The sequence below is a fragment of the Astatotilapia calliptera genome, chromosome 12 (genome assembly GCF_964374335.1).
Source record: "Astatotilapia calliptera chromosome 12, fAstCal68.1, whole genome shotgun sequence".
Classification (NCBI taxonomy): Eukaryota; Metazoa; Chordata; class Actinopteri; order Cichliformes; family Cichlidae; genus Astatotilapia; species Astatotilapia calliptera.
Genome location: NC_137433.1, coordinates 27,359,010 through 27,378,024, shown reverse-complemented (window position 1 = coordinate 27,378,024; position 19,015 = coordinate 27,359,010). Strand labels below are relative to the sequence as shown.

The window sequence follows — 19,015 nt, the reverse complement described above, 5'->3', positions numbered from 1 at the left end:
TACCCTATAGCTGAAATCACAACTTAGCTGTTGTTTTTAAACTTCTTTAAAACTTGTAGGGTTGTGCAGGAGTTTGTAATGGCTTAGAAGTAAATGAGTTTAGTGGGATGCTTTTTATACATCATATATTTCATACTCTTTAGGGTATCTGAGGAGCTGTTTTGGGGAATTATAATTATTAAAATACATTATGTAGTGGCGAAGAGACGAAAACGTGCGTAAGCATGCCTAGTTATTTTTTGATAGTTATTTTTGGTTATTCTCCTTCTCAGGAGTTGGCTCACAACCGATCATTAACAGATGGTTATAAGCTAACATTATGCTGGCTAATGTTAGGCTTAGGTGTCCTAAAAATGACACTTTCCCTTTGATAAATAGATTGATTATATGACAGTTTATTCGCTAAGTGTCCAAGTCCAATGACCTTAGCTCCATTCCAAATAGGGCTGGGTGTCGTCACTGATTTCTAGAATTGATTCAATTCCGATTAACAAGGTCCCGAATCGATTCGATCCACGATTCGATTCAGTTCGATTTGATTTGAATCGGGGAAATTTTGCCTCAGACAGTCAGAAATATTATAATTCTGATCACGTATCAGTACATTTCCATATTTTTATATCTATAAAAAGAAAGCTGACACTTGCGAGACTTTATCAAAGGTCTAAGCATCACAGCAGATGCCTTTGTGTCAAAGTAACTGAGGATAAAACACAGAAAAACATGAAGGCGATTTTCCAGGCCTGGGCTTTTATAAAAAATATTCTGCAGTACATCAAAAACAGAAGGAAACCGTTAATCAGCATATGAACATTACCTGATGCTGTTGAAGCATGAAGCAGAGCAAACTTACAGAGGGTTTATCAGCGACACAGCTAAGCGTTTTCAGTCAATATTGTTTGGAGAGAGATCAAACCTGCAGCTTCAGAATCAGCGCAAAAACGACATAAACACAAAGCGCGCACCCGCCGAAACATCAGAATCAGCGAGCTGTCGGGTTTCGGCCCCGACCGTGTCCGTGCCATTGGGTGAGAAAGGCGACATTTCGCTGATTCTGATCTGTCGGCGGGTCAGCGCTTTGTGTTTGCATCTTTGTGAAGAATCCGTGTACCTGCTCTCATTTACTGTTTTAGCTGTTTGGTGGTTGTTGAAATTTTGTGAGGTTTAACCTGAGATTCTGGCGTTTCGGGCAAAATAAATTTATATTAAAAAATTGATTCAGGATTTTAATGAATCGATATCACGTTATCCAAGCTAGAATCGATTTTAATCGATAAATCGATAATCAAAACTCACCCCTAATTCCAAAGACTGGTGTTGCTAATAGCGGCAAAAACAGGATCAATAACAAAACAGGATACAGTTGATGGCAGTCTGCAATCTACTGACATCTAGTGGTGAGATTTTACACACTGTACCTTTAAATTTAACATATTAGGTCATTATTAAGTAATCAGTGTAGTGTATGTATCAGAGTAGATAAATCGAACATTTATAAAATAATTTAGAGGTTATTCTAAAATATCATGATGTGTATTGTGTACTGCGATTTAGCCTTAAAATACGAAAGCAGAAAAGTTCCCAGAACCACTTGTTTGTTTTTTTTCACTTGCAGCTTTCACCACAAATGTGTATTCATCATGCTCACAGTTAAATATTTTAAGTAACACTTGTACTTGATATTCTAGTTCTCTCCTCACGTAAGGCAGCACGTTGGTGTGCATGTGAGTGTACATGCACGGCGTCTTTGCATGTGTGCACTGTTTGCTGCTTGCCAGGGCAGGGCTTCCTGTTGCTGTGATTGCTGCCCAGGCAGAGCAGAGCAGTGATCCTTTGGTCTCCTTTCCTCTTGTGCTCTGCCACCTGGACCTTCATCCACAAACCTGGCGCCGTCTCCTCTCCTCTCAGCTTTCTCCTGCTTGTTATTCTCACTTCCTGCCTGGCCTCTCATTATCCGCCCATCTGTCTTTCTCTCTGTCCTTGTGACTGTTGTTCCTCCTCCTCTTCCTTTTCTCACTGCTTTATTGCCTTCTCCCCCCTCTTACAATCACTTACTGTGCCCCTGCTTTATAAGTTTATCCGTATCTCTGATTCATTCAATGATTCAGGGAGTGAAAATTCAGAGGTAATAAAATCTGTTTTTGACCCGAGTTCCTTGGATGCACATGTTGCTGTGTTGTTTTTTTTATTTTTTGGCTTTAGGTTTTTGTGTGTGTGATTTATATAAATTTTCCACTGCAGTTTTTACAGGAAACGCCGAGTGTTTGATGTCTCTGTGAGCCTCTATGCCATGCATATTAATTGAGTCATAAGCAATAGATTGGATCCGGCTGATGTCGGTAATAAGGCTCGGGCTATATAAAGGTCGGACGGATGTGGTTCGCTGTAAATTGCATTTTACTTAATGAGCGTGACAGTTAGGACTGCATCCTATTTTTTGCAATAATGTACAACTAATCAGCACATAGAGGTGTACATGTACACACATTCCCAGACCAGTTGCTCACACATCTGTATGTTTGTGTGTTTTAGAGCAAGAGCAAACAGTTTAGCTCATCGCCCAACAATCTGATATCTATTCATGTTTAAGTGTGTCTGAAAAAACATGGAGGTAGTGTCTGTGATGTCATGTCTGGAGGGTCTGGCGGGAGTGCAGTGTTGGAGCTGATGTGTAGCAGTCAAGTAGTAACTAATGTTTATTGCGCCTGTGGTTGCATCTTCTTCCTGTCTTTGTGCAAAGGAGTTCAATTCCACTTCTGCTGTCGTTAGTTTCTCATATTTATCTTTTTATTCTTATAGTTTACAATTTCTTCACAGCTTGCTCTTTAGGGAAAGTTCGCTTGATTTCCACTGTGAATTCAGTGAATTTGGAATTTTTTATAAACATTTTTTATTTTAAAATGATTTGCTGATTAGTAGAGCTATAATCATAGAGTTGGCTAGTTGATTATTTAGGCGATATTGTTTACATGACTATAGGTTTTGACAAGCCCCGGCCACACATGCCTAATGACTGGTGATCCCCTGAAAACCACAGGTCACTCTGGAAAATGTGTATTCCTCAGTTGAATGGCAAGTGATTGCTGGTGATTGCTGCCTGTGTGGTACTGCAAGGCAAGGCAAGTTTATTTGTATAGCACAATTCAACAACAAGGTGATTCAAAGTGCTTTACAGAGACATTAGAAACAAAAACAAATAAAAAGCACTGCGCTGAAAACCTGCTTGAAACCAAGCTGCTTGCCAGCAGATTGTTGTGGGTGTCCATAGTTTGCATGGAAGATGCTGACTTGTTTGCGAACATGTTTGCCAAGTGATGTTAAAACTGTGAGGAGTGTGATGTAAATTGAGAACAAGACCGGTTGCCTTCAAAATCAAACTTGGATCAAGTTGGCATCATGCAAACTATGGGCGACTGTAGAAATCTGCAGCCAAAACTATCACATTGAGGTTTTTGGTATAGCATCCTCTTTGTGACCAGTTTCACCTAGAAACAGCCACCTGTTGGGGAATACATATATTTCCTTTAGTGACTGGAGGTTGCTGACCCCTTACTTTCATAAGGAGAAAAGTGCAACACCAATAGCCTTCCTGGACCAGTTTAATGGTAGTTTAGTAGCTGGAAAAGAAGACTACATTATGAAAAATGCTATGCTTTGAAACATCCAAATGTAATCTCCATAAATCTGCAAAGTCTTGTCTATTTTTCCTGAGTCTGGCGTGCTTTTTCCAGTTGTTTACAGTGGCAAAAACAGCTGTAGCAACATAACAAGGTGCTAGTCATCTTTTCCACGCTGTGCACCTCTTCCTAGCTTAACCAGCTGTCCAGTAACAGTGGAAAGACGGTCGAGCAACACACTGACCGAATGTCACAACAAGTGTGGAACAGCAATGAAGGACAAGTTAATGCTGCTGCTCTCTGAGTATTTATGCCTGCACCTGTTCAGTAACCAGTGTCAGAGCTGCTGAGGCTGTGCCTTTTTGGTACTATCAAGGACTGAGCTGAGTATTGTCAGGAGTGCTGAGTACTTTTAGCATGAAAAAACCCAACAACTCCGAGATGTACAGAATCTGCTGAAATTAAATTGATACTGTTTCAGAGAACTCATTGGCATATAGTCATCTTGTTGTTGTTAGGATCTTCCAATACTGTCATTTTTCAGTATGCAAGGTCTGATAATTTTACATTGGCAAACTTGAGTTAAACCACTTAAAACTCCAAGCCATTAAGTAAATTTTAAAAACATAAATTAGATAATTGAGCTATTTGACGTTTACCAACATCAAATGTTTTACATTTAAGCTAAAATTATTTTAATTATGCTTTTTTTGCCATGTGACTCCGGTGACAAAACATTTCAGCTTCGGTTGGCAGCGGGACTCAAAAATTCTCCCTTATACAAACTCACAGGAGCCTCGAGATCAGTTTATTGGTTAAGTAAACTTGTTTTTAAAACCCTTTAAAATCTTATTTTACGAGGTAGTTTAGCACTTGTCAGACTTGTAACATTTTCCCACCCAGTCTGCATTTCGGTTATGCATCCAGCATCTAGTGGCCATTAGAGGTGCTGCAGCGCTCTCGAACCAGACCCCTACTTCCTAATTTGAATGCATGACCTGAAAACTCAGGTCACTTCAACACTTTCATGGATGTGTGTGTCCGTTGCATCAAACGAGCTGTTCCCTAATGGGGACAACAGGGTAACTCAGTGGTGTGTGAGAGCTGATACCAGGCCTGTGAGATATAAATAGCAGTCTACATCCACCAGCAGCATAGATTATTATCTATGAGTTGTAGTGTTATATAAGCCGCGGTCTTGGGAGATTTTATTTTCTTGGTTTTGCTCCAAAAAAAGCTTTTTCTTTTCTTTTTGAGAGGAGCCATGTGGTGTTAATGTTTGTGCAAACAAAAAAATATTGAGCAAAAGATCATGTTGTCTCTGTTCCCTGCAGACCACATCCAGGACGCTGTTTACTGTAAATCATACTGCTAGCACTTCCATTTAGTGGGAATAAAATGCCGCAATATAACACATGAATTTCCCCAGTAAGTCCTGAGTCATGAGGTTACTCACGCTAACAAGATCGATTCATGTCTGTGTTTCACACATCCTGTTTCCTTCCGTCTTGATTAAAATCAGACTCTTTTATGTCCACTTCTGGAGCGTGTACATCATGAGTATTAGGGATAGATGAGAGCTGTGTGACTCATTGTGGTGTCTTGCAACCTGACCTGGTGTGTGGTTAACTTTATAGGACAAGGTCAGGATACAGTTTTTATATTCACTGACCAACTACAAGCTAATTTAGATAATAGATAATTACTGCCTAAGTTATTGTGGAGGTGATTCAAGATGGCTGCTGAGTGGTTAGGCTTGCTTCTAGAAGGACTTTGCCTCATGTCACATGCTCAGAAGAGATTGTTTTATATTTGTCTAAATGTCAGCAAGTGTGACTAGCTGCTGCGTTTTGACACTTGTTTGACATTTTGCATTTGTCCATTAAAGACTTGTGTGGTATGCGTCACTACCTGTTTGCTCTTTTAAACAGCAGTGGTTGACTTGCTGCATCAGTAGTTTCACAGTAGCATTTGTTTGGTTAGATCATTTTTCTCTTTTTTTCTTCTTGCCAAAAAAATCTGACGTTGATCTCGACACAGTGCAGCAGTTCCTCAGGTTGTTTTGTGGTGTCGATGGGGGAGAAAAAAGCGGTGCCAAATTTCTGTAAAGCCCACGAGAGAGACGAAGAAAGCAATCAGTGTGCCATCGCGAGCGTGCGTGTGCTTCGCAGAAGAAGAATGCGGGCATTGTAGGGGAGGAGAAGGAGCTTGAGGGAGTGATGAGTAAGGTGAGGAAGGAAAAAAGGCAGGAGTGCACAAATGTTTTCCAGTTGCAATTTCGTGTGTTTGGATTGGCTTTTTTTTCTGCCGTCTCCTGCCGAATGCTGTCTAGGAAAGCAATAATACAATAACAAAACACTGAGCTGAGGTTAGAGGTCCCGGATAAGAACAGAGAAAGGAGACACAAACACTGTGTTAGCCTTTTTGTTTCCCCTCACAGTTTGAATATGGCTCTTCGTCAAGGTAAAAAGTCAAGGAAGTTTGAGTCCAAACACATCTGGAGATCCTCAGAGGACAGAGAGGATGAAAAGAAAGGGAAAACCCTGGGAACGGAGGCGGCCAAGACCCCAATGGATACGGCGAGAGGAAGTGTGTGTCTGTGTTTTTGTGTGCATGTGTGTGTGTATGTTCTCTAGGCAGTGCTGAGTCATCGCTGGGCTGGCCAGGCAGATAGAACCAAGCTTCTGGGAGGCCAGCTGAAGGGGCAAAGTGAGGCATGCACTGAGCATGCTCTGAAAAAGTACAGGAAGGGGATTAGTTGTTGTGACAGGACACATCCAGGAACTTTAGTGACGCAATATTTCACGATGCCAACTTTTCACTGCCTCATTGACGTACGTGTCCCCTTGATATGTTTGATGGTGCTAATGAAAAAACGGCACGCTTATTTTAAGATGTGACCTCACGACTTTTACAAGTCTTCATCTCAGAAGGTTGTCGCTCAGGACACAGAGAGAAATTAGATAACAAGACGCGTTGCTCCATGTTTTGGCCCGACCACAGCGCGACCCCCCCATCCCCCCACCCCCTGTTTCTTGTGGTTGTCTGTGATCTGTTGGACCACAGTCTGTGACAACCCCCCCCCACCAGACACAGAGACACAACAGCCCACACGCACCCATATGCAAAAGCACTCTCACACTTCCTGTATGCCGATTAGACTCTTCTCTGCAGCACTGGAGGAAGATGGTATGTACTGTAGGCACATGTTGAAGTTAGAAGGTTAAACTCCTGTTAATGATACTGCAGTTTACGTCTTATAGTCTAACTGTTCATCTGTTGCTCAACACTTTATTATGGAAAGACATGCAGGGCAGAAAAAGAAGCAGCTTATATATAATGCATGTTGACTTCTTTGCTAAAGGCACCTTGAGGTGTTGCTTTTGGTTTGTGTTATGGTGAATATTCTACCTGTGTTCACCGCTTCACTGTGCAGCACATAAGAAGAAATCTGACTAGTTGTTGTATGCTAGTTACAGTCTGTTAGTTACACCATGTGTCTGCAGTGTTTACACATGCAAAGTGGCAGTTTTAAGATGAAGCTTAAATTCACCTCTGTATGTATGTCTGTGTATGTGACTGTATTTCTTCCAGTGGTGGGTTTGAGTGTCTTATATCCAAGCACAAACTTCCAGTTATAAAATTAAGCCAATGTAGAAGTGCCAAGAACTGCAGATGGCAACTAATGGCTATTTGAAGTAGGTGCCAAAAGTGAATCAGTCGCCATAGACTCTCGTGGTAAAATGCCCACATTTAGTTAGTGCAGAAATGAAACATTTTGACAGTTTAGCACAAAAATCAGTTATGGTCTCTACAGATGTTTTCCCCCCTTCAGAAGTTTCTTTTTTCCTGTTTCCTGGCTAAATCGTATTAAGACTTAAAGTTCGGCATCATTGTGGGCGTCTTCTGTCCATTCGATGGAGTCAGGAAACATTCTGTTTTAGTTAACACCTTGCTAAGTAAGCTTGCACCAGCACCAGGTGATAATGCCACAGCTCTGCCTTCTTGTTCCAATATGGCCACGTCTGGATCGAAACAAAAACTTAAGATGAACACGCACAAAGTACCAAAATGGGTGCTCCAAAAGTCCACACAGCTGATATCACAGTAGCTACATCCTTTTTTTTTTTTTAAATATCCTATCTATGGCTCTTCCTGTCTGCTTCAGAATTTAATATGTCAGCGTTTTAGGACTAAAAAGACTCTAAATGTCCAGTCATATTTGTCTTCTTTCATTTCCAGAAGACCCAAATCTGCTTCTTTATTCTACCAAAAATGGGACTCTTTCATTGCCGTCATTGGCTGTCTCTAAACGTCACTTGAATCTTGCTATATCTGAACAGAAGTCGTGTCCAGTTATTCCAGCTACCAGTCATGCCTGGGCTACTCACTTCCAAGTCAACACACTTTTATGTCATCCTTATGCTACATGCCCAAAAATGTGTTCTCCCTGACCCCCTATGCCTATTTGTTTAGTATACTCAAGGTCAAAAAGGGATAAACACACACACACACACACACACACACACACACACACACACACACACACACACACACACACACACACACACACACAGCAAATGGGCGTTTAAAAAGAAAGAAAAGAGAAGGGCTTGTTGAATACTTAGGAATACATCCTTCCTTTATTCTGATGAACTGTGTGGTTAAAGCTGTTAACCACGGAGTTCTTTTAAATTACAACAGTACTAGTTTTTTAACGGTGGTGGACAGGTTGAAACACGTGTGCACTGTACAGAGAAGCTGCGTGTTAACTTCTTCGTGCACCAAATGATGCAGTACCTACAGTTGATAATGTAGTTGTGGGCCCTGATGAGTAAAATGGTAGATGGCTTTTGATAGTTTCAATTTAGTGATTATTATAAGAAAAGCCACAAGTTTAAACAGAGAAAGCCCTGTGGGATTAGACTAATCAGCAAACACTGAAGCACTGTGCATTAACAGAAGCAAGGAAGTGAAACAGTGCACGCAAAAAAAAGTAGCAGAGCCCTACTGTAGGAGGCCAAGCCTTCCAAGGCAACCCGAACACATCAAGTTCAGTGCAGTATATTACCACATGTCACATCTTTACTGTCTCACTCATAAAATGAGGTTGCGTGTGTGAATGTTTAAGGTTGGATGATTAATCAGTTTAAAATTTTAAGATTTTGCCACATTCATTAAGTCCAAACTCAGTCGGTGTTTACTTCAGTTTGAGCAAAGATTATGAAAAGCGCGGCTTTGGTCAACAAGAGCTGTCCAACAGAAACTAAAAACTTTTAAAATCTTTCAGGAGGTTTATTAGATGTTGTCTGCAGCTGTTTTTCTCTCCATATCTTTGAGAGTCTCTCACTAAACCTGGTTTCGGCAGCATATGACTGAAATGCCCTTTGGTTGACTGCTACGACTTTCTGTCTATTAAGTCAGCTTCTGCCTGGGCCCCTTGTTGCCCCCCCCACCCACACCTGCAGATGTTGTGGTGGAGGCTAGCCGGCAGAAGTGGTTACCCTTGCGAGACAGGTTATAGGGTCAAAAACGCTCATTAATATGCGCCTCGCTCTCTACCGGATGAGCCTGTCCCCCTCCACCAACGCCACTGATTTATTTATTTTTCGTGTTAATTGTACTTAAAGAAATCCCCTTTAAGTATAATAAATAAATAAATAAACACTTTTGTTTTCACTACACTTATGATGTTTGTTAAGTTAATGAATAATCATGTTGTTTGTGTATCGTGTTTTAAAACGTGAGTGATACACTGGGGGGGAAAAAACGGAAGGACCATTAAAATAGGTCACGTGTAAGTACACAAACACACGGATGAAAATACAGGCAGCGTGGCTGATTGAGAGATTTTCTAACCGTACTTCCTCAGTCAGGGCCTCATTCACCTTCTGTCTGACTGACTAATTACTGTTTCCATTCATAAAATACTTGAGTTGCCATCATCCATATCAGTGGAGGTTAGAACGCAGTTTCTCCTTTCTCTCTGCTCGCCTCTGCTGTAGGAAACAATTTCCTGAAATTTACTTAAAATGTGTACACTCGCTGCGTTTTCTCCCATTAACTGAATGGTAACCGATTGTCCTTTGAAAAGGTCTCTGGTGGAAGCACATCATGGCTTGGGGTGATTTCTTTAAAAGCTTATTTACAGACTTCCGGATTTGGCTGAAAGAGAAATGTGTGACTTCTGAGTTTTCAGGGTTCTAGGATACTCTGGTTGATTGCCAGAGATTTTTTGCAGGCCCATGTAATCCAATTTGTGCGGTTACAGATCAAGCTCAGATGAAATCAGAGTTTTGAATGTTCTTTCTTAGTGTTTGAACTGTTTTTAAACTTTGAAGCAATTCAAAATGTGCTGTAACTGTTGTGCCATTTCCCATGTTTAGTGCTGCATGTCTTGCACAACCCTCCACATTATCCTGATCTAATTGCATTCCTATATCTTGCTCTCGTTATTTGCTCCTCTGGCTTTTTTCGTTCTTTTCTTCCATGCTTCATCCATTCATTTCTCTTACCCGCCTTCTTTTTCTGTTCCGCAGTGATTCTCATCCACTCTGGTTACTGCAATGAATGGTAACACTATCCATCCAGCCAACACCACAACAGCAGCAGGCCAAGGTGTGGCAGTTGCCCAAAAAGGCTGGACGGAATTCTGCGAGCTGCATGCCATCGCCGCAGCCCAGGAGCTGGCCCGGCACTACCGGAGTTTTGCAAGAGAGCGACCACACCATGATGTGCTTCCACCAGAGACCTTTTCAAAGCAATTTACTGACCTCTTCCAGCAACACTTCTGCTGCGAGGTCGACAAAGACGGCACGCCACTGGGTCAGAACACAAGCTCTGCCGCCTCCGGTAGTGCTCCCTCATCGTCTCCAGTGGTCCTTCGTCCTCAGCCTGTAATCACTCGAGTGCGGACTTTGCCTCGGGTGCAGGACTATCGGGAGACTGGCAGACCAAATGGAGGAGCTGCTCCACTGACTGCGTCACCGAAAGTGGAGCCGGTGGTGTTGAGCCGGGAGCAGGAGCTGCCACTGAGATGCGCTGCGGGAAACTCTTTTTCAGGATCTCGCACAATTGGCAGCGGGACACTGGTGATTCATAGCCATAGCAACGAGGAGATCTCTGGCACAGATCATCGCCAGGTATCTGAACGGTACTCTTCTGACTCTTTAACCTCGAACCCTGAAAACTCAGAAGTCACACATTTCTCTTTCAGCCAAATCCGGAAGTCTGTAAATAAGCTTTTAAAGAAATCACCCCAAGCCAGTCCGCGCTCATCCCGGGACCTTACCCCTAGGAACCCCACCACCACCAACAGTAATCTTCCAAATAATGGTGACAGAGTGGGTGCAGTTTCCTCCATCAGCGAAGAGGTGTCATCCTCTTCTTCCCACTCCTCCGAAGCCACACCCACAGCTGCTTCACACCGTCCTGGAATGAAGGAGCTGATCATGGCTCCTTTCAATAGGTTTCGTAGTAAAAGGCAGAGGCGATCCGAGGCGAGCGGCTGCTGTAAAGAGGGCCAGTTGAGGTACTTTCTGGTGGACGAAACTGTTTCAGACTCACAGCCCCGCTGGCAGCGTTGCCACCTGCTGGTCAGGAGGATCAGAGACATTCAAGGAGGAAGAGGAGCAGGGGAAAGTTACCAGTTAGAGCTCTATGATCCTCCAAAGGTAAAAACACAAGCTTTGGCACACTTTATATTCATCGTACACGCGATTCACTAAACTCTAACAGCTCAGCTGTGGTTTCACATGATAATATGTGGGCATTTCTTTGAAAACAGTTCACAGCAGGTGAAAAGTATTCATTTTTATTTTTAAATAGCTTTCTGTACAAAATTTGACTCCTGGGGTTTCTATCTGAAACAGCTTCATGACTTTTGCTTACAAAGAGAAAGATAGAGAAAGATTTGTCTTGACATCCTTATCAGTGGACTGGTGTTTCATGTAGGTTTAGCTGATCTCACAATCGTTTACCGTGGTCTTTCTTTATCTGCCACATTGCAGAGAAATCATACAGATTAAATCATTAATGCTGCTATGTGTAAGTATTTTATTTTGAAAGCTCCACTACTGGTAACCAGCTAGCCCCGGCCTAGCCCCATCTCACATGTACACAACTACTCATGTGATCACGAGTTAAACTAAATATGCGAAAGAAGTATCATTTATATCATGAATTGTAAAACCCTTGCATGATCTTCTGGCCTGATTGCTCGCCTCTAGTTGCATGCATGAAGTGTAAGAATGGTACCGATGGCACTATTCTCAATTTTTTCAAGTTTATTTAGTCAGGCTAGTATGAATATCTTTATCTGCCTTTATTATAATTTGGAAAAGACAAAAGAGTATGAGTTGTTAGTAAAATAATTCTTTAGTTGCGCACTTTTTATAGTTTTCTTTTGGTCTCTATTGGACATAAAAGTCATCAAAGTGTGTGAGGAGTGTTTAAGTCAAGAGGTTACAGAAATACTGTTTAGCTTGTCAGGCAACTAAATATATAAAATTATGCCATGATGTTGCAAATTAAAGGAGATTGCAAATCATTTACTTTCTTTCTCGGAACACCAGACTAGAGTTTTTTTGCCTGAAAAGTCACGGTGTAACCCCTCCTGTCACCTCATATCCTCCTATATTCAAACAAATAGAATTTAGCTATGCTAGTCTGCAGCTTTTGTTAACTGTGTATGGAAAGAGACTAGTCATGCACTACAAGTGCATCCTCAGTACTTTATAGATTTGAGCGAGAAAGAAAGAAAACAAAAAATATATTTTCAGAAATGTTGAAGAAGTCAATTCAAAATATTGTCTACTGATCTACACACATCACGATTTATCTTCTTGATGCTTAGTTTGATTGCAACAAGCAGATGTTCATGAAAACCACTGATCGTTTTCTGTTGCTGCTGTTCTCAGTACAGGAGAGCTTTGCAGAGTTTCACTGGATTGTGTCTGCCGCTTTTGCAGATGTGCATGTGTTGTTTTTTTGTTTTTTTTTAAATAACCTCTTCTCAGAACTGCTCACACTGTGACATGTTACAGCTGACAGGTTTGTCATCTTGTGTTTCATATCTATGCATGGTAGGTCACTAGATCTGTTTGTGTCAATAGGATGGAAACCCACATTTGCCTTTAAAGGGCTGGGTAAAGTTTGCCAAGCAGTGTCACATACTCTTAAGTTAACGCACACACAAAAACAAGCGCACACACATTAAGGCACAAAGTCATTTCCTGTTTCCAGCTGTTTAGTTGCAGGGGTTTCCCCCCCTCCTTCAAATCATCTCTTTTCTCTGCCTGTGTTTGTTTTTGTTTGCATAAATGGTATTTTTACTGCCTCTAAGAAGCTCCTTTTAGTGAATAGTTTGCCACATGACAAACAAGACGAAAACTGTGATGACATTTAGCTTTGCCTCAAAAAAAAAACGTCTTGTCTTACTGGCGGTTTGCATTTCACCTTTACTTCTGGTGATTCAGTGGCATCTAGAGGGAGTGTTTTGATGATAAACACAAAGCTTTTTTGTTAACCAAACTGAAAACACAAACTGAAAAGATATTAGTCATATACTCACAGCTTAGTTTAAAGGAGGGCATGAGCTTCAGATTCACTCATGCTTTCCATGCACAATAGGGTCATCACAGTTCATAGATGATTTGTTTCACACTGGTACCCTTTAAAGATTATCCTAACTGGTTTACCCTTTAACCTAGTTAAAGAAGTGGAAATTAAGTTGCTAGTCATATGAGATAGATTTAATCAGTCCGTACTTCATTGACTATTGTTACTTATCCCTTTATTAATATACAAACATATACAGGGCATTTCTATAGCTCAGAAATATAGCTCAATATTTTCTCGCTGTGACATTTTCACTCGATTACATCAACAAATCTGCAACATTCATGTCTTCTTTTAATCCTTGGTGAGTAGATACACCTCCCACACTGTTTCCTGTTTGCTTGGGGTTTTCTGCAGCCAGTCACAACTTTTCTCCTTACACGAAGCAACCATGACATTAAAGCCGATGATCTAACATTAGTTAACTTACCCAAATGCCAGTAAAACAGCTCTGACCCTGTCAGGGTTGTGCAATGACCTGATACCTGCAGGGTTGGATTGAGCTTGTTCACAATAATCCCACAGATGGTTGGTCAGATTGGAGTCTGGGGTCTGAACAGTTTTGGTTTGAATATAGTAGAGAGTTTTAGTAAATAATTAAAAATAATGCTTATATAGCTTCAAAAATTATTTACGTTTTATCAAAGTACAGTTCAGATTAACTGTTAGGTCTATGACATCACTAACCGAACTGTAGCTGCAGCAAGTGGCAGGTAGATGTAAACAAGCAAGGTGGAAACTTAGATGGATAACAACCCTCAAACCAGCAGTACTTTGAACTGTATGCGATCCATATGTTGGCTGCAACAGAGTAAACTGGCATATAACCACTGAAGAGGAGTAGTAGGTAGCCATGTTCAGCACATGCATGTTCATGTTAACCTGCAAGTAAAGAAAGAAGAAGGCTGCTGCTAGCACTGCAAACATTAGTGCCTCACATAGCAAACTAATCTGATAATGTGCGTGAAAGTGACACATGTCAACAATCTTTCTGACTTTTGGATTAGTCAACTATTATTATTTATTAGTAGTAGTATTTCTTCCCATTTTATCAACCAGTAAATAAGTTGCCAGTATTATCCCTTCTGTATTGTACAGTGTATTTCCAGGGGTGTTGGTCTGCCACGATGTGTAGGTGGGTGGTGATGGATGATAGGACTAAGATGATTAGTTTTATTCACTAAAGTTGTCAGTAGTTTAAATGCAATGCCTGACTGGTGTATTACTTCTTAATTAACACTTGTTAATGCCAAGTGGCAATTGTAACTTGGAAACATGACATCAGTTGTTGCTGTAAGCTCTTCGCAGCACAGCAGGATGTATTTCTTTCTTTCTTTTTCTCTTTCTCTTTTTCTCTCTCTCCTCGCATGCTTAGCTCCCCCCACAAGGCCTCATGGCATTAAACCCTGCAATATTTCCAGATGGGGCCAGCTGTGAGGCTGCATGTAGTTGCACACTTAGCCCCTAAACCAGTGATCAGAGCAGGTCGAATGCTGTCCTGGGCCCTGCCATCTATAAGGTGGCAGGGCCCAGTAAGCAGAGTTTAGTCTCTTTAGGGTGTGTGCAAGTGTGCATTCAGACACACATAAAGGTCCATGAGAGAGACATTGCATGCATGTGCATGTGTCTGAAGGCGTATGTGTGTCTGTAGAGTTTTATATTTAGCAGCCCTCGAGTCCTCAGCCGCTTACAGCCCTAACCATGTGTGTGAGGTAATTCAGTTGATTTCAGAGCCAAAGTCGTGCATGTGTGCACGTGCTTGCGTGTTTATTTAGAATGGGAAGACATTGGCAGGATTTGCCTGGCTGTTTGCAATTTTGCTTTAATGCACTGGTGCTCTGAATACGCTCTCTCTTAATGTGTGTGTGTGCGTGCGTGCGTGTGTGTGTGTGTGTGCATGTGTGATCTTGGAAGGCAGATAGATAAGGGCCTGAGAATGACCTTAAAAGGAAGGAGAGCTGTGGACTAGCATTCTCACATTTAATGTACACATGAAAAACTTGTGCATTAATTGCCGTAACAGTTATTTAAACACACCAAGCTGGAATGCGTTGAGGTTGCTATTAGTACAGTTTCCCTATTCTGAATGAAAATTGGGGTTTTTCACATCTGTAGGCAATGTGTCAGTGTGTGAGCATGCACGCCTGCACACATCACACATATCTTAGCTGCACAGAACATAATAATCCTTGAGCAAAGTACGCATGCATTTTTATTTATATCTTTATGTGTGAGAAACAGAAGTAATATCAGTGAGCTCATTTAGCACAAAGGCGCAAGCTGCATGGAAACTGATAATGAGTTTGCGTGAGAAAGCAGCAGGCAACAGCACAGTTGTCAGTTGCTTAGTATTAGCCTGAAAAGGCAATAAACCAGTAAGATGATACCCCGTAAGATTTTATGCAACACATTAGGTTGTCTGTGAGTATTGTTGTTTTAGTAGGTTGACTTTAAAAGCAAAAACATGCTAAAGGCAACAGTCAGCTAGGTTACTTCTGGGAAAGATGCAGTCACTTTTCAGCCAAGTCCTAACAAATGTCTGTTTTGTCCTATAATTATATTTAAAACTGAAGGCAGTTTCACTTCTGCATAATCTGAAGTGTTAGCCCATATTTAGGCCTGAAATAGATTTTAAGCATGCAGCTGCTATAGGTACTGTGTGGAAGATTAAAGCCTCGATTACACCGTGAGTACTCCATCCGTGTCCGTGTCTGCAGCATGGAGTATAATCAAGGAAAAGTGAGATCCCAGAAGTGCAGTTTTAAGGAACTGATCTGTGAATGCAGTTTATCTGATGGCAACACAATAAAGAACATTTTGTATCACATCATTTTATATCTCTGTACAGCTGTGGGAGTTTCCTCGGTGATTGCAAAGTGAATATATTATACTGTTTTAATATTCTACAGAAAAATAATGTCAAATATTGGTCATAAATTGCACACATTTATAGTAGAGTTGAAACACTTTACTGGGTTTCATATTAAAATTGATGAGTAACATAGAATGTGCATTTTTAGTGTTTAAAAAAAGGGCAACAAGAGAGATAATATATCTCTATATCTTTATCCTTCCATCATCAGCAGCTTGTCAAAATTAATAACTTGGTTTCATGTTTAAAGTATATCACAGCATCTGATCTCCTTCTTCAGATGGTTATCATACTGTGAAAATGTTATAACCTGTCATCCTCTAACCTAACAGTGCACTAAAATTACGATAGCGTTCTAGTTAAGGAACTTAACGCAACTTTCTGTTGCTGCTTTCTCCTGCTTAGTTTGCTTGCTTTGGTCAAATTAGTAGCAATAGAATAATTGCTTTCATTTTTTAGGCTTGCAAGCTGCTGCTTGCTGAACCACCACTGTCTGTGTGAACTATGTGAGTCACTGATGTCTCATCTAATGTGCACTCAAGTCCTGCCCAGTGTGTACTGGGATAGACTCCAGCACCCCCGCAATGTTAGTTGGATGAACTGCAGTTCTTCAAATGGCCACTTGAGGCATGCTCCAAAAAGCAAGATGTCCAACCATCGATTATTAACTGCCTTGAACAAATAACAATTCTGGTTTCTGTGGATGGCTTCCCCCTTTCTAAAGACCTCTATAGGGTTGAATTTTTATGTGTGACTCGTCCAACATGAGACCGGAATAGGGGGCGTGGCTACTTGGAATCCTAGGTGTGCAAACAAATTACTAACAGAGTGGCTTGAAAAGGCAGAGTTAAAATGACACCATAGTGGCTACGTCCAATTTTTACACTGCTGCCAATTTAGAGTCAGTTAGCCTATTAGCCTTGTCTTAGGTCCATAGGAATAAGTCAAGTCTTTTATTTGTGAGGGTACACATAGCTGTGAAATTTTCTATAGTGTAAAAAAACAAAGTTAAGACAATGTAACTCTTGATATATTGCAGAAGTGAAAATTGTTATGTCAGCTGAAAAGAGAAGCAGTCTCCAAATTCTCATTTCGCCTCGGTATTCAACGCTGGAACTTCATGTTACAAGTTAATTTAAATTATTTATTGTGATGAAGTGTTTTATTGTGAGGTTTTGTGTGTATGTTTGACATAATTCGTTTAGCTTTTCTTTGCTTTGATTGTTTCTGTACCGCTAAGGCTGTTTATTCAATAGCGATTCCTACTTTTCCTTTTATCTGATGTTCAGTAGTCAAGGTTACAGACAAGGTTTGTGTCTTGCCAGGAAAATCGTGGCTCTGTCTTCCAGAGAGAGTTCCCACAGACTGCTACAGTCTGATATGTTTCCTCAGACCTCCTGTAGACTTCATCTTAATCATACGCCTCTCATCTCATCCCATCTCATCTCAGCTGCGCATATGTGCGTGCTTGTCCATTCGCATGTGTTTATTCCAGCTCTTCTAATCTTTCCCACATGCTCTTGTTTCATGCTTGTGTGTACACGTGCATGCATGATGTATATTGTTGATTTTCGAGCAGGTCCTTCGCTGTCTTAGTGTGTTTGTATATTCGCACACATACTTTTATGTGTGTGAGCATGTATCGTACAAGCTTCTTTTTTGCCTCCCATTTAATATGTCATGCTTTATCATGAAGCTGCAGCAAAAAGTCTGAAGTAGAACTTTCAAAAATGGATCTTCTGAGTCAAACATGGATTTTTTCCACAACGATCAACAGAATCAAATGCTTTCTTATATGCATTAGATGCTGTTTTCTTTGAGTGAACATTCACTGCTTTTTTTCCCTCTGCACTTTCTTACTGACAGTAAGAGAGGAGTTTGCAGCATCAGTGGAAAATAGTTTTCAAAGAGACTCTGGTGTCCATCTGTTCTGTGTTACTTGTTGTAATTCAGTCTCTCATATGGCAACATGCAGCGTTAATTTGGCTTGGCTCGTTGCATACCACAACTAAAGCCCTAAACACATGGGCCCCAGTCAGCTGTCCGAGAAACAGAATGAAACCAGGCGAGAGAGACGCAGGAAACACAACAGGAGGAGACATGAGAAAGACAGACTGACGGTTAGGCTGAAATCAAAAAAATATCAGAATGTATCAAAGTTAATTTTCCCTCGTGAAAAGTCTTCTCTAGTTTTGCCCATTTTATCCATATCGAATCATTTAAAAATGCATGTTTTCTCACATTGAGACATGCATATTTTTAAAAGTTTGCCTCTGTGGTTTCTGCTGCTAAGCCGGCACAATCAAAGTGAATCAAATTTTATTTGTGCTGTTCCAAGCTTTTGCAAATGGCATTTCAAAGGCTCAACATCAGTGCGTTTTTCCATAAATAATGTCCTACTTCGTGAGGATCACATGCACAGTGCTGAGGCTTTACTGGAACTACAATATTTCTCTGCTACAAACCCTTTTTTTATGTTTCTAGTATGCGGATGACATCGGATGACTACTTGTTTACACTAATTTAGAAACAAAGTCGATTTCAGCTTTCTCAGAAAATGCAAACCAGACTTAAGCGCATCAGTAAAGAAATAGATTGATTACATGATCTAGAAAAATCTTTAGGTTTTATGTATTCTAGTAAACTGAATAAGTTTGGGTTTGGGAGTTTGGGCAAAAAAAGACTGCCTGTAAGACAATACCCAGCTGATTGTATAACAATAATGTTTTTCCATTGTCTGGCCAAACATTTAGTCAGTCGATTCTCAAATCAAATAGCAGATTAATCAATAATGGAAATATTACCCTAGCAAAGTGAAATGCAATATGTCTTTTCTTCCAAGAGAAGCACAATGATCAGTCTGTCACCATTCACAACAGTATTTAGAACAGCAGAGATTGTGTCTCTT

At 40.8% G+C, this 19,015-nt stretch overlaps 1 protein-coding gene across 4 annotated transcripts in view; it reads left to right on the top strand.

The window, feature by feature from the left end:
* The window catches only part of sh2b3 (SH2B adaptor protein 3), a 68,110-nt gene that overhangs the window by 9,607 nt on the left and 39,488 nt on the right, over positions 1-19,015 (top strand). For 3 of the 4 annotated variants that reach the window (XM_026186227.2, XM_026186222.2, XM_026186225.2), the window contains exon 2: positions 10,157-11,290. In XM_026186227.2, coding sequence (XP_026042012.1) covers positions 10,184-11,290 — 1,107 coding nt within the window. In that variant the 5' untranslated portion in view covers positions 10,157-10,183. Of the gene's footprint in view, positions 1-6,706; positions 6,807-10,156; positions 11,291-19,015 lie in introns of those variants that run through there. The other variant, XM_026186223.2, reaches the window with a different exon arrangement.